Source organism: Monopterus albus, unplaced genomic scaffold (assembly GCF_001952655.1).
Source record: "Monopterus albus unplaced genomic scaffold, M_albus_1.0 scaffold470.1, whole genome shotgun sequence".
In the NCBI taxonomy this organism is placed as follows: Eukaryota; Metazoa; Chordata; class Actinopteri; order Synbranchiformes; family Synbranchidae; genus Monopterus; species Monopterus albus.
The window spans coordinates 82714-96129 of NW_018128350.1; the positions used below are offsets into that span (position 1 = coordinate 82714).

A 13416-nucleotide genomic window follows, 5' to 3' on the forward strand; every position below is an offset into this window, starting at 1 on the left:
TGGAGGGGGCGGGACAGGGCTGGGGGCTGGTCCCTCAATGCAAGCCTGATTTTGAATGCCACTGCCAACGCAGAAAAATTGCACAATTTATTACAATCCCCTCTTCAGGGAAGAGAAGGGGGAGGGGAGGATATTTGCACACGCACGGAAAGACAAACAGAGAAAAACCTCATGTATAGAAATTGAAAACATGTGCACCCGCATGCATGGAGCCTTTTATTAAAATTTCGCTGGTGTTGCACGTCCAGGTACTGCGCACGCAGACACACAGGGAAACAGAGAGGGCAGCCTAAGAGTTTGGTTCTGTTTTTGTCTCTTGCTGAAAGACGTATTTTATTATTCTCCACGACAATAATCGACAGAACACACCGCGTCCACGCTACTGTAACCATACCGGGTGTGTCAAATCATACACAAAGCCTCCTACAAACTGCTTCTCGGGGCCCCTCCGCAGATTTGCGCTCCTCCGTTCCGCCTGTGAAGGGCTGATGATCTGCTATAATCAAAGTAGAAAATTCAGCCTCGGATGCACAATAGTCCCTCAAATGAGACGCGTCTGTAACGTTAACAACAAAACTAGACTGTGTTGGAGCTGAAACGCAAGCGAGCAATTGATTTACATGCAGAGCTCTGAGATAAACTCCAGCATGAGGAGCGTCTGGATGCTGGAACAGTTCGCGGCGGGTTGAGCTGTGTTTCAGCACCACAGTTTGGTCCAGAGCTGCACAACAGAGAAGATAAAGACACAAATGGTGAAGATTTTGTTTGCTGCACTCCACAGGTCATGTCATTTTAACGCCCCTTAACTGCCTTTCCCCCATGAAAAGTGGATGTTTATATTGTAAAAAAGAATGTTATCACCTGTTCTTTTAAGCACAAACTCGAAAACAGTTCTACAAAGAGCAACACTCGTGAAAGCACATCCGATAGTATTTTTGTGTTGGTGTCCCCTGCTGAAGTGAAACTACCATTTTCCATCACAGCCAACTCATTGTGCGTCAGTTGATTGAAGGGAAAGTCCGCACACTCTTTTCATTTTGAAAACGTTCACCTGGGATACGAATGTTAAGGATCCGATTGGTATTTGGGCCGATAAGTGATCCAAGTTATAATTTATTTGTAAAACGATCCCGAAATGCACCCACACCTTTATTATAGCCGGTCCTCAAAACAATGACAAAACTAGGAAATACTAAAGTCATAAAAGTTGTATAACCTGTTGATTTTCATTCATCAGTATCAAAATATGAGCAAGAATAATGAATGTTGGTTTACAGCGCTCTGGGTTTTATTGTTGTCAACATCTTGTTCTGTGTTAAAAACGTTTCTCTGTGTTGTGCCGCACTCTTACTGACACCCATGATAGATAGAAAGAAAAAAACTCTGTTTGTTTAGTGCTTCAAGTGGCACGCGTCAGGCGCGCGCAACGCACCGGCACCGGGACAGGAGCAAGGTGAATCCACGCGACCGGAGGGCGTGGCCAGTCCCTCATCCAAACGCATTGAAAAGCAGTGGCGTCTTTTCTCAAGGGCTCAGTGCAGCTTTGAGGAGCGCGCGAGGCAGCAGCCCAGCGGACGCCCCCTCTGAAACAAGTGCGCGTCAAGCGGCCACACCACGTGAACGGCACGAGCGGGACACACCGCCTCGAGACCTGGTGATTTCTTTATCAGTTTGTGTTTTTAATGGGAATGGACCTCACAGCCAAGATGGAAATTAACGTCAGCCAGCAGCAACTCATGCCTCCCGCTTGCTTCTTTTCCGCCGCGGCGTCCCAGAGCATCCAGCTGAGCCCAAGCGGCAGCAGCCAGAGCAGCGGGAAGTCGGTGTCCAAGCAGCTCAAGAGGCAGCGCTCCGCCTCTCCGGAGCTGCTGAGGTGCAAGCGGAGGTTAAATTTCGCGGGTTTCGGCTACACTCTTCCTCAGCAACAGCCGCATGCAGTGGCCCGGAGGAACGAGAGGGAGCGCAACCGGGTGAAACTGGTCAACAACGGCTTCGCCACGCTTCGGGAGCACGTCCCCAACGGCGCTGCCAACAAGAAGATGAGCAAAGTGGAGACGCTGCGCTCAGCCGTGGAGTACATCCGTGCCTTGCAGCAGCTGCTGGACGAACACGACGCGGTGAGCGCGGCTTTTCAGTCCGGCGTCCTGTCACCCACCATGTCGCAGGGATACTCCGCTGATATGAACTCCATGGCAGGTTCACCGGTGTCCTCCTACTCATCCGACGAGGGTTCCTACGACCCCCTCAGCCCAGAAGAGCAAGAGCTGCTAGACTTTACCAACTGGTTCTGAGCATCTATATAAGGTAAAAATAGAGCGAATCAAATCCAGTTATCATCAGACACTGTGACAGACAAACATTTGTGAATAAATACCCTGAACAGTCAGTTAACATTTCTGTTCGTCTTCTCCCCACAGAACCACGGATCAACTCAATTTACTGTTGTGCGCTTGGGATGGTCCCGGATGAGGCTGGGTGTCCTCAAGATCAAGATGCACTGTACATGCGTTCTGGTCCTCCCAGACTGTCAGACAGACAAACAGACAGACAGACAGACAGACAGACAGACATGGCCTTAACGTCCTGAGAACACGGGGGAAATCAGGCCAGAGATCAGCGCCAAAAGACTCAAGGAAAACGTGTCTCCTGACAGCGTGGGAATCCGAGCTTCTGTGCATTTGCCCATGATAAAGCCTAACCCTAAAGTGAATTCATGCTCTTCAGCAGCGCATTAAAAACATTATTTAATACGTCGCTCTTCAACTATGCTAAATCCAATCACAGAACACCAACGCTTTGGTAAACCTCTCAGACGTTTTAATTCAGAAAATGCTTCCAAGATTCCGGATTTATTCTATGAAATTCTATATCAAACGCTTTTTTGGAAATATATTAAGATATTTTTGTATGTAAGAGATTTATAGATGTTTTGTACACATCCTTTTGTATATATTTTGTCTAAATATAACGAAGTTGCTTCTATACCTCCTGCCTATGTAGACGTATTATTCTTTGGCTCTTCTGTTCATAAGGTTTCCAGAAGGAGTTTGATACTCCCACTTTTTATTTTAGCACCAATGTGTCTTATTTAATAGCAAAACTATGTTATTGCATTGTCATCAAGTTCACTATGACCAAAACTTATGCAGCTATTGTCCAAACAGAACGTATCGTCTCTTTATACTGCCAGCTCTATACTGTCTTCACATAAACAGATGTTGAAAAGAAATCTTATATCCATATTTTCTACTCTCTAGTCAAGAATAAAATAATTTGCTACTGATTTATTTTCCATGTCTTAATTTTGGGTTTATTTTAACATAAATGCAGAGATGTAGTGGTGGCTTTCAACATGTGGGTGGTAGCTACTTGGAGGGGGAAATGAACACGCCACATAACAGGGACAAAAAGAAAAAAGAAGCACTACTTTCTGCGCACATTTTACGCACGTATATGTTCTTACTCTTTTGAAATGTAACACACGGTGCCTCTGAAGCCCATAGCCACCCGTCCCCGACCTAAGCTCTCAGTGTCCCACTCTGTTGTGTCTCTTGTAATGCTGGACAGCTTACAAAAGGGGTCAATTTCGCGCAAGCGCAAAAAGCACATGCGGTGGCACAAGTGCGTAAAATGGAAGTGCTCCCTGTGTATTTCAGAGCATCCAATGTTATCAGTTTTCAACCTTGTACGAAACAAGCAGCTGTATCACAGAAGTACTGATGAAGCATTTCTTTCTCTGAAGAAAAGCAGGTTTAATGAACAAATGCTAGCACAGCTAGCACAGCTAACAACAGTTCAGAAGACAAAGTCTGTCAAGTTAAAACGCCTCACACTGCACGACTCCAAGAGGAACTGAAGACCGTGCGTGTAAACAAAGTTGGAGGAGGCAGAACAGTGTGTTTATTTTGATGGTGTCCTTTAAATTAGCGGATGGAGGGAATGTCACTGGACTGATTAACCTTTACGATCACCAACAGATTTCGAGGCAGGGCTTATGTTTCTGCCAAACTAAGTTTGACAGGTACGACAGGGGCTGCAGCCGGACGCGTGTCTGGTTTAATGAGTGAATGGAGTTTGTGTGGTGGTCGAGCTGAGACACGGAGCTGAATTGGCTGGTGGCGTGTGCCTCCTGACAGAAGCATGCCGCGGAACAGTCACCACCTAGGAAGGGAAAAACGGGGTGGCACCAGTTAAGATAGTGTGGCTGCTTTTGTTTCTTTTTTTGTTTTACAACCTATACATTATGCTAAATTTAAAAACCCACATATTTGACTCTAACTTTAAGAAGAAATTAAATTGAATCACAAAGACATAAACGGCAAAATCTCGTGTTGTGTTTAAGGTTCATTGCACAATATGTGCAGGCGCTGTTCTTGGATGGTTCATGGACCATCAGGGGGTGAGTGGGGGTGGGGGTCCACTGAAGAATGAACAGTGCTGCAACTCCAGTGTGACTCGCAGGAAAACAGTAAAAACTAAAAATTAGTAGAAAACATCTGCAAATTTGTACCAATTGACTTCTGAGACTTTCATCACTACTGTCTCCTCAGTTTGTGTATATTACAGCAGCACAGTAATTATATATGAGGCAAAATGATCTGGTTGAGTGAGAGATGTAAAGAGATTGAGAAAAGGTCACCTGATTTCACCTGACAGCAGTTAAATATGACTGGTTTCAATCTGAACCAGTGAACTTGTTACCACTCCCAAATTAAGTAACAGGTCTTTTCATACACAGACTAATTCTAGAAACATTAAAAAGGACAAAGTAAGTGGGACTTGTTAAGGACAGAGGCACTGTGGCTTTTTTCAAGCTACCAGTTTAACAATAAATCAGGAGCCAGTGAAGGTAACAGGGAACCTGCAGCTGATATTTATGAATGTCTGTGTTTTCTGAACCATACACTATTAGCTGGGCTTTTAACACAGCACTCAGCAAAACTATGAGATTCACGGCAACATCTTTGGTTTATCCAGTAAAATCACAAACAAATAATCTGAAATAACAAAAAGACATTAATAAAGACAATGTTAAACACAGTGAAAAACATACAACACACCTGCAACTGCCACCCAAGTGCACACCCACTCACGTGACCCATGGGATACAGTTAAATATGTACTGTATATAAACACTGGTGAATTCCCCCTTGAGGACAAATAAAGTAATCTAGTTGAATATTCTGAGATTCAAATGTAGCTGAGAGTTAGGGCAGGGGGTGTGTTTTCATACCAGTCATGTCTACTTCTCAAAGTCTCACAACATTTCCATTTGTTGTTATTATTACATTGGAAGAAGAGCACATTACGAAGCCCAAATGAACTCTTCACCACTTTATTTCTACCTGCAAACTGACACTTAGAGCTAAATCTTCACAATGATGCAACCACCCAACAGTATGCAACTGGGAATACATACTAAATGCATACATCACTGAAGTATTTAGGTAATGTTCAAGCCCTTCCCAGAGATGCTTCAGTCAATTAAAATCTGTAATAAAACCATTATAAGTCATCATAAACTCCATAGCATAGTAGCAGTAGATTGTAACACATACAAATTGTCTAATTATGTTTTTGGTTCACTTTAATTACATGAGTGTGACATTCCTAAAAGCCACAGTCAAATAAGGAAGAGTGCTGTTGACCAAATGCAGAAGTAGGCGAGGATACCAACACTGATAACAATCTTTATTTAACATCAAAGCATGTTTTCATCAACAACAAAATTCAAAATGCAGTCACTTTAAAAGGTTTACCATCAGTTTTCTCTCGTACATCTGGGCTCTATGTGAGGACATATGCTGCGTACAGGACGACGCTGATCCAACAGTCCTGGTTTGCTGCCTGTCAGAGCCCATTATGTTTTACTCTGTCACAGTCTGTCAAGCGTGTATGAACTGCAGGAGTGCAGGGCCATATCTAATTGGCAAACTGAGCCAAAACAATGGCTCAAACTATATTAGTTGAATATCTTATTGAATATCATTCATCAGTGCTGATTAAGCCGGACAGAAGAGGATGGCAGTTTTTGATTCTACCTGCTCAGATGCTGTTTTTTGCTGCACAATAAGCAGCTGTTGCATCAGAAATTGTACATGAACCACACCCCCGGAGTGTCAGGGCAGTTTGGTCACAGGTGTTTTTTAAAACTAATTCAGCCAGTATGATTGTTCTGCAGTGCCTCTAGAGTGAAAAATGAAAACACTGACAGCTGCAGAACATTTCAGGACCATAGACAGCTTCACATCTCTGAAAAGATCCATGTATCCAACAGAAACAACAGAAGTCCACTACTGTTTTCTTTCCTTGTAGGGTTTTCTTTACATATATGGGGGGAGGTGTGTTGGACTGAATAATCTATTAAAGTTCCTGCGAAGTCCTTATTAACATTCATATGGCATCATGAAACTAATCATTAGGTATCATTCAGTTGTCAGTCACCTCTGTGTATTAAATGTAAAAGTCCAGTACAACTATCACTCTACTTTAGTCGGCTGGTTTCACTACAGCACTAAATTCATCACTTGTAATTTACAGTTGTCTCTGCTCTTTCAGTAACTTTTGGCACATGTTTTTATTGTTAGTGTGTAAAACTATGGTTCTGATGAAGCACCTCTGTTGTTTGGAAGAACTCAGTGATTTACATTGTGTGTTTGAAAAACAGAAGACCCTCCACTGGCGGCAGCACAGCAGCGCAATGGTTAGCTGTTGCCTCACAGCAAGAAGGTTCTGGGTTCAAGCCGCGGCTGACCCGGGGCCTTGCATGTTCTCCCTGTGCCTGCGTGGGTTCTCCCTGGGTACTCCAGCTTACGTTGACTGGTGACTCTGAATTGCCTGTAGGAGTGAGTGAGTGTATGTGGTTGTTTGTCTACATGTCAGCCCTGTGATAGACTGGTGACCTGTCCAGGGTGGACCCCGCCTTTCGCCCAATGTCGAACCTATTCAGGAATCTGTGGTATAGATAATGGATGGATGGCTGGATAGATGACCAATGGTTTTTGAATGTGTGCTGGTTGCTTCACAGGATGACACTGGTTTCTGGTGCAGATGTACTGACATAAGAGAAAACAGTTTCTTACACCATTCATTTCACCCTTAGTTATGACCTCCCCACAATCAACTAATAAAGACCTGGACACAACAGAAAGTGAAATTAATTTGAGTGTCTTTGCAAATACTTTGTTATGAAGCTTGGTCACACAGGGAGTATACAAAACAGAGCCGGTGGCTGAGCTGCTAGTGAGCTAATTGCTATTATACGAGGTTTGTGCTAGTCAGTCACAAAGGTCCTGGAGCATCTCTGTATTTTCTCTCTACTATTTATCTTATTTTCCTGTTCACCACTGCACACCATTTAATTACGTAAAAGGCTTATGAAGAGGGAAAATAAAGCTTTCCAAGCCAACAAGCTGGTTAACGGTCACTTAGCAAACTTGTTAGCTTGTTAGCTTTATGGAACAAGTATTTACATTTTGCTCAAAAGACATATTGGTACCACTGATTCCTGTTTAATAACTGTCTGGAAGCCACTGCTCTTTTATGGAGTAGCTTACACTAAGTAAAAGTTGAAGCTAAGATAATAGCTTGCTATCAGTCAGCAGCACAAATTGGCAGTTTACCAAACAAACAGTGTACAGCTTTCATACATTTTAAAATTTTAAATTGAGTCTATTAGTGTTATATGGGCTTTTACTTCTCAGTTTCTCATGTATCTTTTTTGCACAAGGTTTCAACACTGGTAATGGTGGTGACAGTAATGCTGATACCTGTGCCTCGCCAGGCAGACAGTGTGGTGACTCAGGTTAGAGGTTGCTGGGATCATTGAGAGGGTTGGAGATGACTGACTTGTGAATGAGCATGAAGAGAGGCAGGTAGGCAAGGAAGTCCAGCAGGTCCAGAGGGGGAATGTGCTGCAGCTCCAGTCTGATGGCTGCCTCCTGCTCCAGATAGATGCCCCCAACCTTTAGTTCCAGAAGCAGCTGCTCAGCACTTATGAAGCCCTGCTGAGCTCTCGTGTCTCCTGGCTGCTCCTCCAGCAGGAACAGGAACAGTTGCTAGATGTTTACATTAGACATAAATAAAGTTAAAAACAAGAAAACCGGCTCTGGACTTGTTCTCAGCACAGTTGTGAGTGTGTGGGTGTATGTTCATGTGTGAGTAGGACTCTGTTTTGTGTGTTTGCTCTTTAGGGTCGCCTCAGATTACCTCAGCGTGTTTCTAGTCTTGTTTGAGTGCACCTGTTTTCACAGTTAATGCAGTCTAGGTAATAATTGTTGGGAGACAGGGGGAATAATCCTTCTGGCAATTAGCCCATCCCCCCCACCAACCTCTCCAGTTAACAACCCTATCCCTAACAGCTCTATAATTACAAAGCCTTCCCTACCTGGTCAGGGGCTCAGTTTCCAAACCCATGGCCACCAGGCTTTCATGCTCCTCCTGCCTTTCAGTAGCTCAGTACTTCCTTGTATGAATGAGGGCTGGGCCAGCCTGTGAGCAGCCAGCTGGTAGGCTAGTCCCAGTCCATCTTAGATGAGCTGTGTGTCTCAGCCTGATTACAGGGCTGGGCGGAGTGGACGGAGTGTTCACTGCTGGGCACTTTAATGAGATTAGGGCTGTGCTAATCTATGAAAAGGGAAAAGCAGCCCTCTCTTTCTCTCTCTGGCTTGCTTCCCTCATTTCTATGCATGAGGGTTGATTGCCTCTCATAAAAAAGCTAGCTTTACAAAGCATGTCTTGGAATTGCTCTTCAAAGTGTTTACGAGTATTTATTTCATTATAATTATGCCTGTGGAGCCATGAAAGAGTGGCAGAGGTCGTGTTTGTGGCATGAATGTGACTAATGTGAGAGTTAATCTGATGTTGCATGGAGGTAATCAAGTGCACCTTTTGAAAAACAAATTCAGTTCATGTGGTGGCGAGGTGTTCATGCACATAATAGCCTGCAGACATGTAGGATGCATGGGAAAGCTAGAAAAAACCTTGACATTACCTTCACTTTAAAGAGCCTCACTTCAAGAGAGCGAAAGTCCATGCTGCTGATCAGCGATCGCATAAACTCACTGTAAGAAAACAGCAAAGTAAAACCTTAAATGTTAAAACCCCACACACAGACAAACAACCACACACAGGCACATGCACTCCAATGGGCAATTTAGAGACACCAATCAAACTAAGCTGCATGCCTTTGGACTGTGGGAGGAAGCCGGAGTACCCGGAGAGAACCCACACAAGCACGGGGAGAGAGAACATGCAAACTCCACACAAAAGGGTCCCGGGTGGGGCCTGAACCCTGAACCCGGAACCTTCTTGCTGTGAGGTAACAGTGCTAACCACTGCGCCACCGTGCTGCCCCCTCTGAAATTTGAGCATAGTTTTTAAATAAGTATTCCACAGTTTTACAATAGCATTTTTATAAAGTTGGGGGACATGCAAGAGAAATAGTAAATTAAGAAAGATTATTTAGTTTTTTTAGTCCCTAGTGTGATGGATCCTACACTTCCCAGAATGCAACTCAGACGCATCTCTTATTACATCCTGCCTGCCTTATCATTCAAATTCCACACCCTCATTCTGTAATGCAGATTTTCTGCTATAAACTTGACCTCTTCCTATTTTTCAGCCTTTGAAAAGCTGCCTCCAGAGCCACAGCAGACATTACACAACTACAGTAGATTAGCAGTACATAACATACATAAAATAATACTAAGCAATTTGACTCTGTGGTTAATAAAATTCTTTGAATGTCAAATCTTGAAATGAACTTGAAGTGTAAAATAAGGGCAGTGTACATTTGTTCAAACGTGGTGAATCAAAAAATATATATATTTTGTGTTTTTATCAGTGTAAAATCTGTCCGGAGTGTTTACAGATACTTTGGTTTCCACTGCAGGCACAGTTAGAACAGTCTGGTGGTCAGGGTGGGTGATTTTTTTGGCGGATCTGTCCGGTGCGATGCTGTGTTTGCAGAGATGTGATGGTAAAGTGTTCTGAGGCCATTGTGGTTGCTCACAGTAGCCTAGCTGCCAAACAATGCACGGGCACACGGGGACATCCCACCACAGTAACGGATAAAAATGCTCTGGTCTGGGACAGTGGGTGTGGAAGTAGCTGAAGCAGGGTGAGCAGGGTTTGTGTGGGGGGTAATAAGTATCTGGGGCACACTCTGCTGCAATCTGAGACCACTTGCAAACCAACAAAATCTAGGTCCACTCGGATAATTAGAGGGAGACACAACTGATTGTGTCGGGACAGAGTTCTCCCGTCCAGCGTGTGGCACAGCGACAGTGGTCCCTTCTCTAATGAGCACACACTGTTAATGAGCCCCTCCTCGCTGAGGAGGCGTGCTAAAGCAGAGAATGGCCAAGCACTAGGCCATCGAGTACAATGCATGCTTGAGTGCTCCCAGTACCAGGATTGGCCCCAACCAGGGTGCTGGGGGATGGGGATGAAGCAAAAACAGGGAACCTAATGATCATTAATTGCACTTGGTTTGCAGTAAAAGAGTCCAAATGCTGGTGTGCTAAGGACAGTGGTGTGATAATGGTTTGCAAAAACGAGAGGCTAGGGGACCAGTGATGGACCCCAGCAAGGATAATAGCAGACTAACCTATTTCTTTTCTCAGCCCTGCTCTGGCACCCTGCTGTGGCCAACACAGCAGACTTCTCGCCAAAAATGTTGGCGGTCTCCTCATTGGTGAGCTGGTATACAGTGAGGTGGGGGGTGAAAAACATACTCTGACCTAGTTTGTTTTGACAGAACTGAGAGTTGTTTTGGGGTATTTTTGAGAAGGCTGCAGTGAAGCTGGGTAAGGGGAACCTCTCGGGAAGAGGACGCCCTCATACCGTCAGGAAGTTCATACAGCAGAAGGTAAATCTAGATTCTGCTGTCTCATGTCTCCTTCCTTTGCTGATTCATTCAGTCCAGTACGTTTCTAGGAACAAGGAGACTCAGTGCACATATGTATGCTCACAAATCCAACACAAAAAACAAGAGGCGATGATAATAATGAATATGACAGCTCCAATGATGCTGTTTGGGAATTCTCTATAGCCACACACTGCTGGACAGATCGTATGACTTCCCCTGAGGGAATGTGGCGCTGTGTGAGGTGGACTTGTTGAGGAGCATAATGCTGCACAGGGACAGATGGGCTGAATCAGGGGCCAAAACAGCACAGGACAGAGGGTGAGGGGGAGAGGCGGCTGGAGAGATGAGAGACATAAGAGGGATGGACAGTGAAAGTTGAAAAGAAAGGGTGCGATTAATGCAAGGTAAAACTGGAGGAAATATTAATAAACATCTGGGATACACCTCCTCTGATTTCAAAACCTTCCATGATCAGAAAGGCTGATTGTGTAACTACAGTTGCAGCTCATGTCTAAGATGGCATTAACTGATGCAGGTAAGAGGATCAGTTTAATTCAGATGGGATGAGATGACAGAAGGATGCTATTGTTTTCTCCTTGTGCTGGACCTGGCATCATGCACGCTGATCTTCTCTCATTATTTAAACTGAAAAAAATGAGTTTTTTGGAAAGAGGTTTAATATGGACATTCATTATCATTACTATAATTGCTTCTCTACAGCGCAGACACCCTGGTGAAGCAGTCGGTCTACAGGCCTCCTCTAATACACAAAACAAAGGGCTGGCCATAAATCTAAGGACCCATGACCCTGGCCCTGTCCTCGCTGGCAGGGAGCTCTCACTCTGGGGCAAGGGCTTTGGGAGCAGGCCTTGACCCTGGGAGACCTCCGGAGCAGACTTGGCTCCACACACTCCTGCCTGTAGGAAGCTATAAACCCTGAGGCAGGAAAAAGGCACTGTGTGTGGGAATATGCAGCATATGGGGCTTTTTGTAGAGACACAGGGATGCTGAGGCCAATCAGAGTGATGGTTTGCTGGATTCAGTCCAGGACTGCAGCTAACCACTATTTTCATCATTGATTCATCATAATTTCCCATAGAATAAGTTAACATTCTCAAATGTTGTCATTGTCTGGAGCCAAAACATTTTACAGCAGGCATTTTCATTAAAATGTACTGGAAAAAAAGTTTTGATTATCAAAATAGTTTGGTTATTGATTATTATTTATTTATTATTTTATTGTTGAATGGGCAACTGCTTTGACAAAAGCAATTTAGATACATAAATCATTTGTATAATGGACATATATGTATATATACTGTATATATATGTATGACCTCTGTATACTGTTCACGCAAGCTGCATTTTGTAATTATTCCCATTACAGATCAATTGTTTTGTCTACAAAATGCCAGAAATCTGAAAAAATGCCCACCACAAGTCTCCTCACTGCAAAAAACTCCTTCTTACCAAATGGTTAAATGACTAATTTCAATCATCATTCATTTTCTGTTGGTCAACCAAACAGTGAATTAATAATGTATAGGTCATGATTGGATCCAAAGTCATTACTTTGACCTCTAGAGTCGTATATAATTGTTTCAAAACACAAGGCAAAGAGGATCAAAGAGAGACCCACACACGATGGCAAAATCAGGGGACACTCGTATTCCTATTTATGGGAGGTCAGTGACTCCTCTCTCAGCTTCACTGAGGAGTGAGGAGTGTGTCTGCTGATGGTCACTTACTCCATGGTGGCTATTTTTTGTGCCAGACTAGCGATGACAGCAAAGAGCCTCAGGTCGACAAGCCCATCTGTCACTCTGAAGTCCACCATCTCCAAGATCTAAGGGAGATTTGACAAACGATGTGTTAGGGCTGCATGGATGTGAATACAGCTGTGCATATGTACAGACGCAGTGAGAGCTGACCCTGTAGACGTAGATCTCCTCTTCATCAGACAGCAGTTCTGGGGGGATGATGTTTTTAAGAGCAAGCAGAACCTGAAGGCAGGAAATGTAGCCGTCACCATCACTGTCCTCCTGCGATAAAGACCACCAACAGTGTCATCATCATCATCTAGATCACTGCTTCCCTGTCACTACTGTGACCCTTTGAAACAAGCCACTTATGAACCCTTGCTTCATTTGGAAGATCTGCCGAGGTTTTTAGACGTAAAAGTGTCTAAAAAATTTGAACAAGCTTCAGAAAAGTGAATATACTGTAAGAATGAAAGTTTCTTGACGATCAGAAATATAATAAAAATGTATCATATTTTAATAATAAATTAGTAATTTAAGACATTTTTAAGCAAAAATGCTTCAAATTCTCTGGTCTTTTAAATGTAAATACTGTTTGTCTGTGATGATACACTGAATAACTTTGGCTCACTGGTTGAACAAAAAAGTGATTTATATCTCACATTTCCCATATTTGTAGAGCAAATGATGAATTCATTCTCAGAGTGTTTGAGAATCATGTATTTTTGAAATGGACTGCAACATATTACAGTCAGGCAAAGTGAATCCCCACACCCCCAAAAAGGA

At 43.6% G+C, this 13416-nt stretch overlaps 2 protein-coding genes across 5 annotated transcripts in view; one reads left to right on the plus strand and one right to left on the minus strand.

Annotated features, from left to right (window-relative positions):
• Nucleotides 1-1547: 1547 nt before the first annotated feature.
• On the plus strand, nt 1548-3256 carry ascl1a (achaete-scute family bHLH transcription factor 1a). Its single transcript, XM_020587661.1, has 2 exons — nt 1548-2304; nt 2418-3256. Exon 1 carries the CDS (start codon nt 1683-1685, stop codon nt 2289-2291), a length of 609 nt encoding a protein of 202 aa, XP_020443317.1. The 5' UTR covers nt 1548-1682; the 3' UTR covers nt 2292-2304; nt 2418-3256.
• Nucleotides 3257-6864: 3608 nt separating this feature from the next.
• Nucleotides 6865-13416, minus strand: part of LOC109952528 (uncharacterized) — a 60662-nt gene continuing 54110 nt past the window's right edge. For 3 of the 4 annotated variants that reach the window (XM_020587653.1, XM_020587655.1, XM_020587654.1), the window contains 4 exons: nt 12802-12912; nt 12619-12716; nt 8993-9062; nt 6865-8057 (listed from right to left, as the gene is read on the minus strand). In XM_020587653.1, the coding sequence (XP_020443309.1) occupies nt 7806-8057; nt 8993-9062; nt 12619-12716; nt 12802-12912 (531 nt within the window). In that variant the 3' untranslated portion in view covers nt 6865-7805. The remainder of the gene's footprint in view (nt 8058-8992; nt 9063-12618; nt 12717-12801; nt 12913-13416) is intronic. The other variant, XM_020587656.1, reaches the window with a different exon arrangement.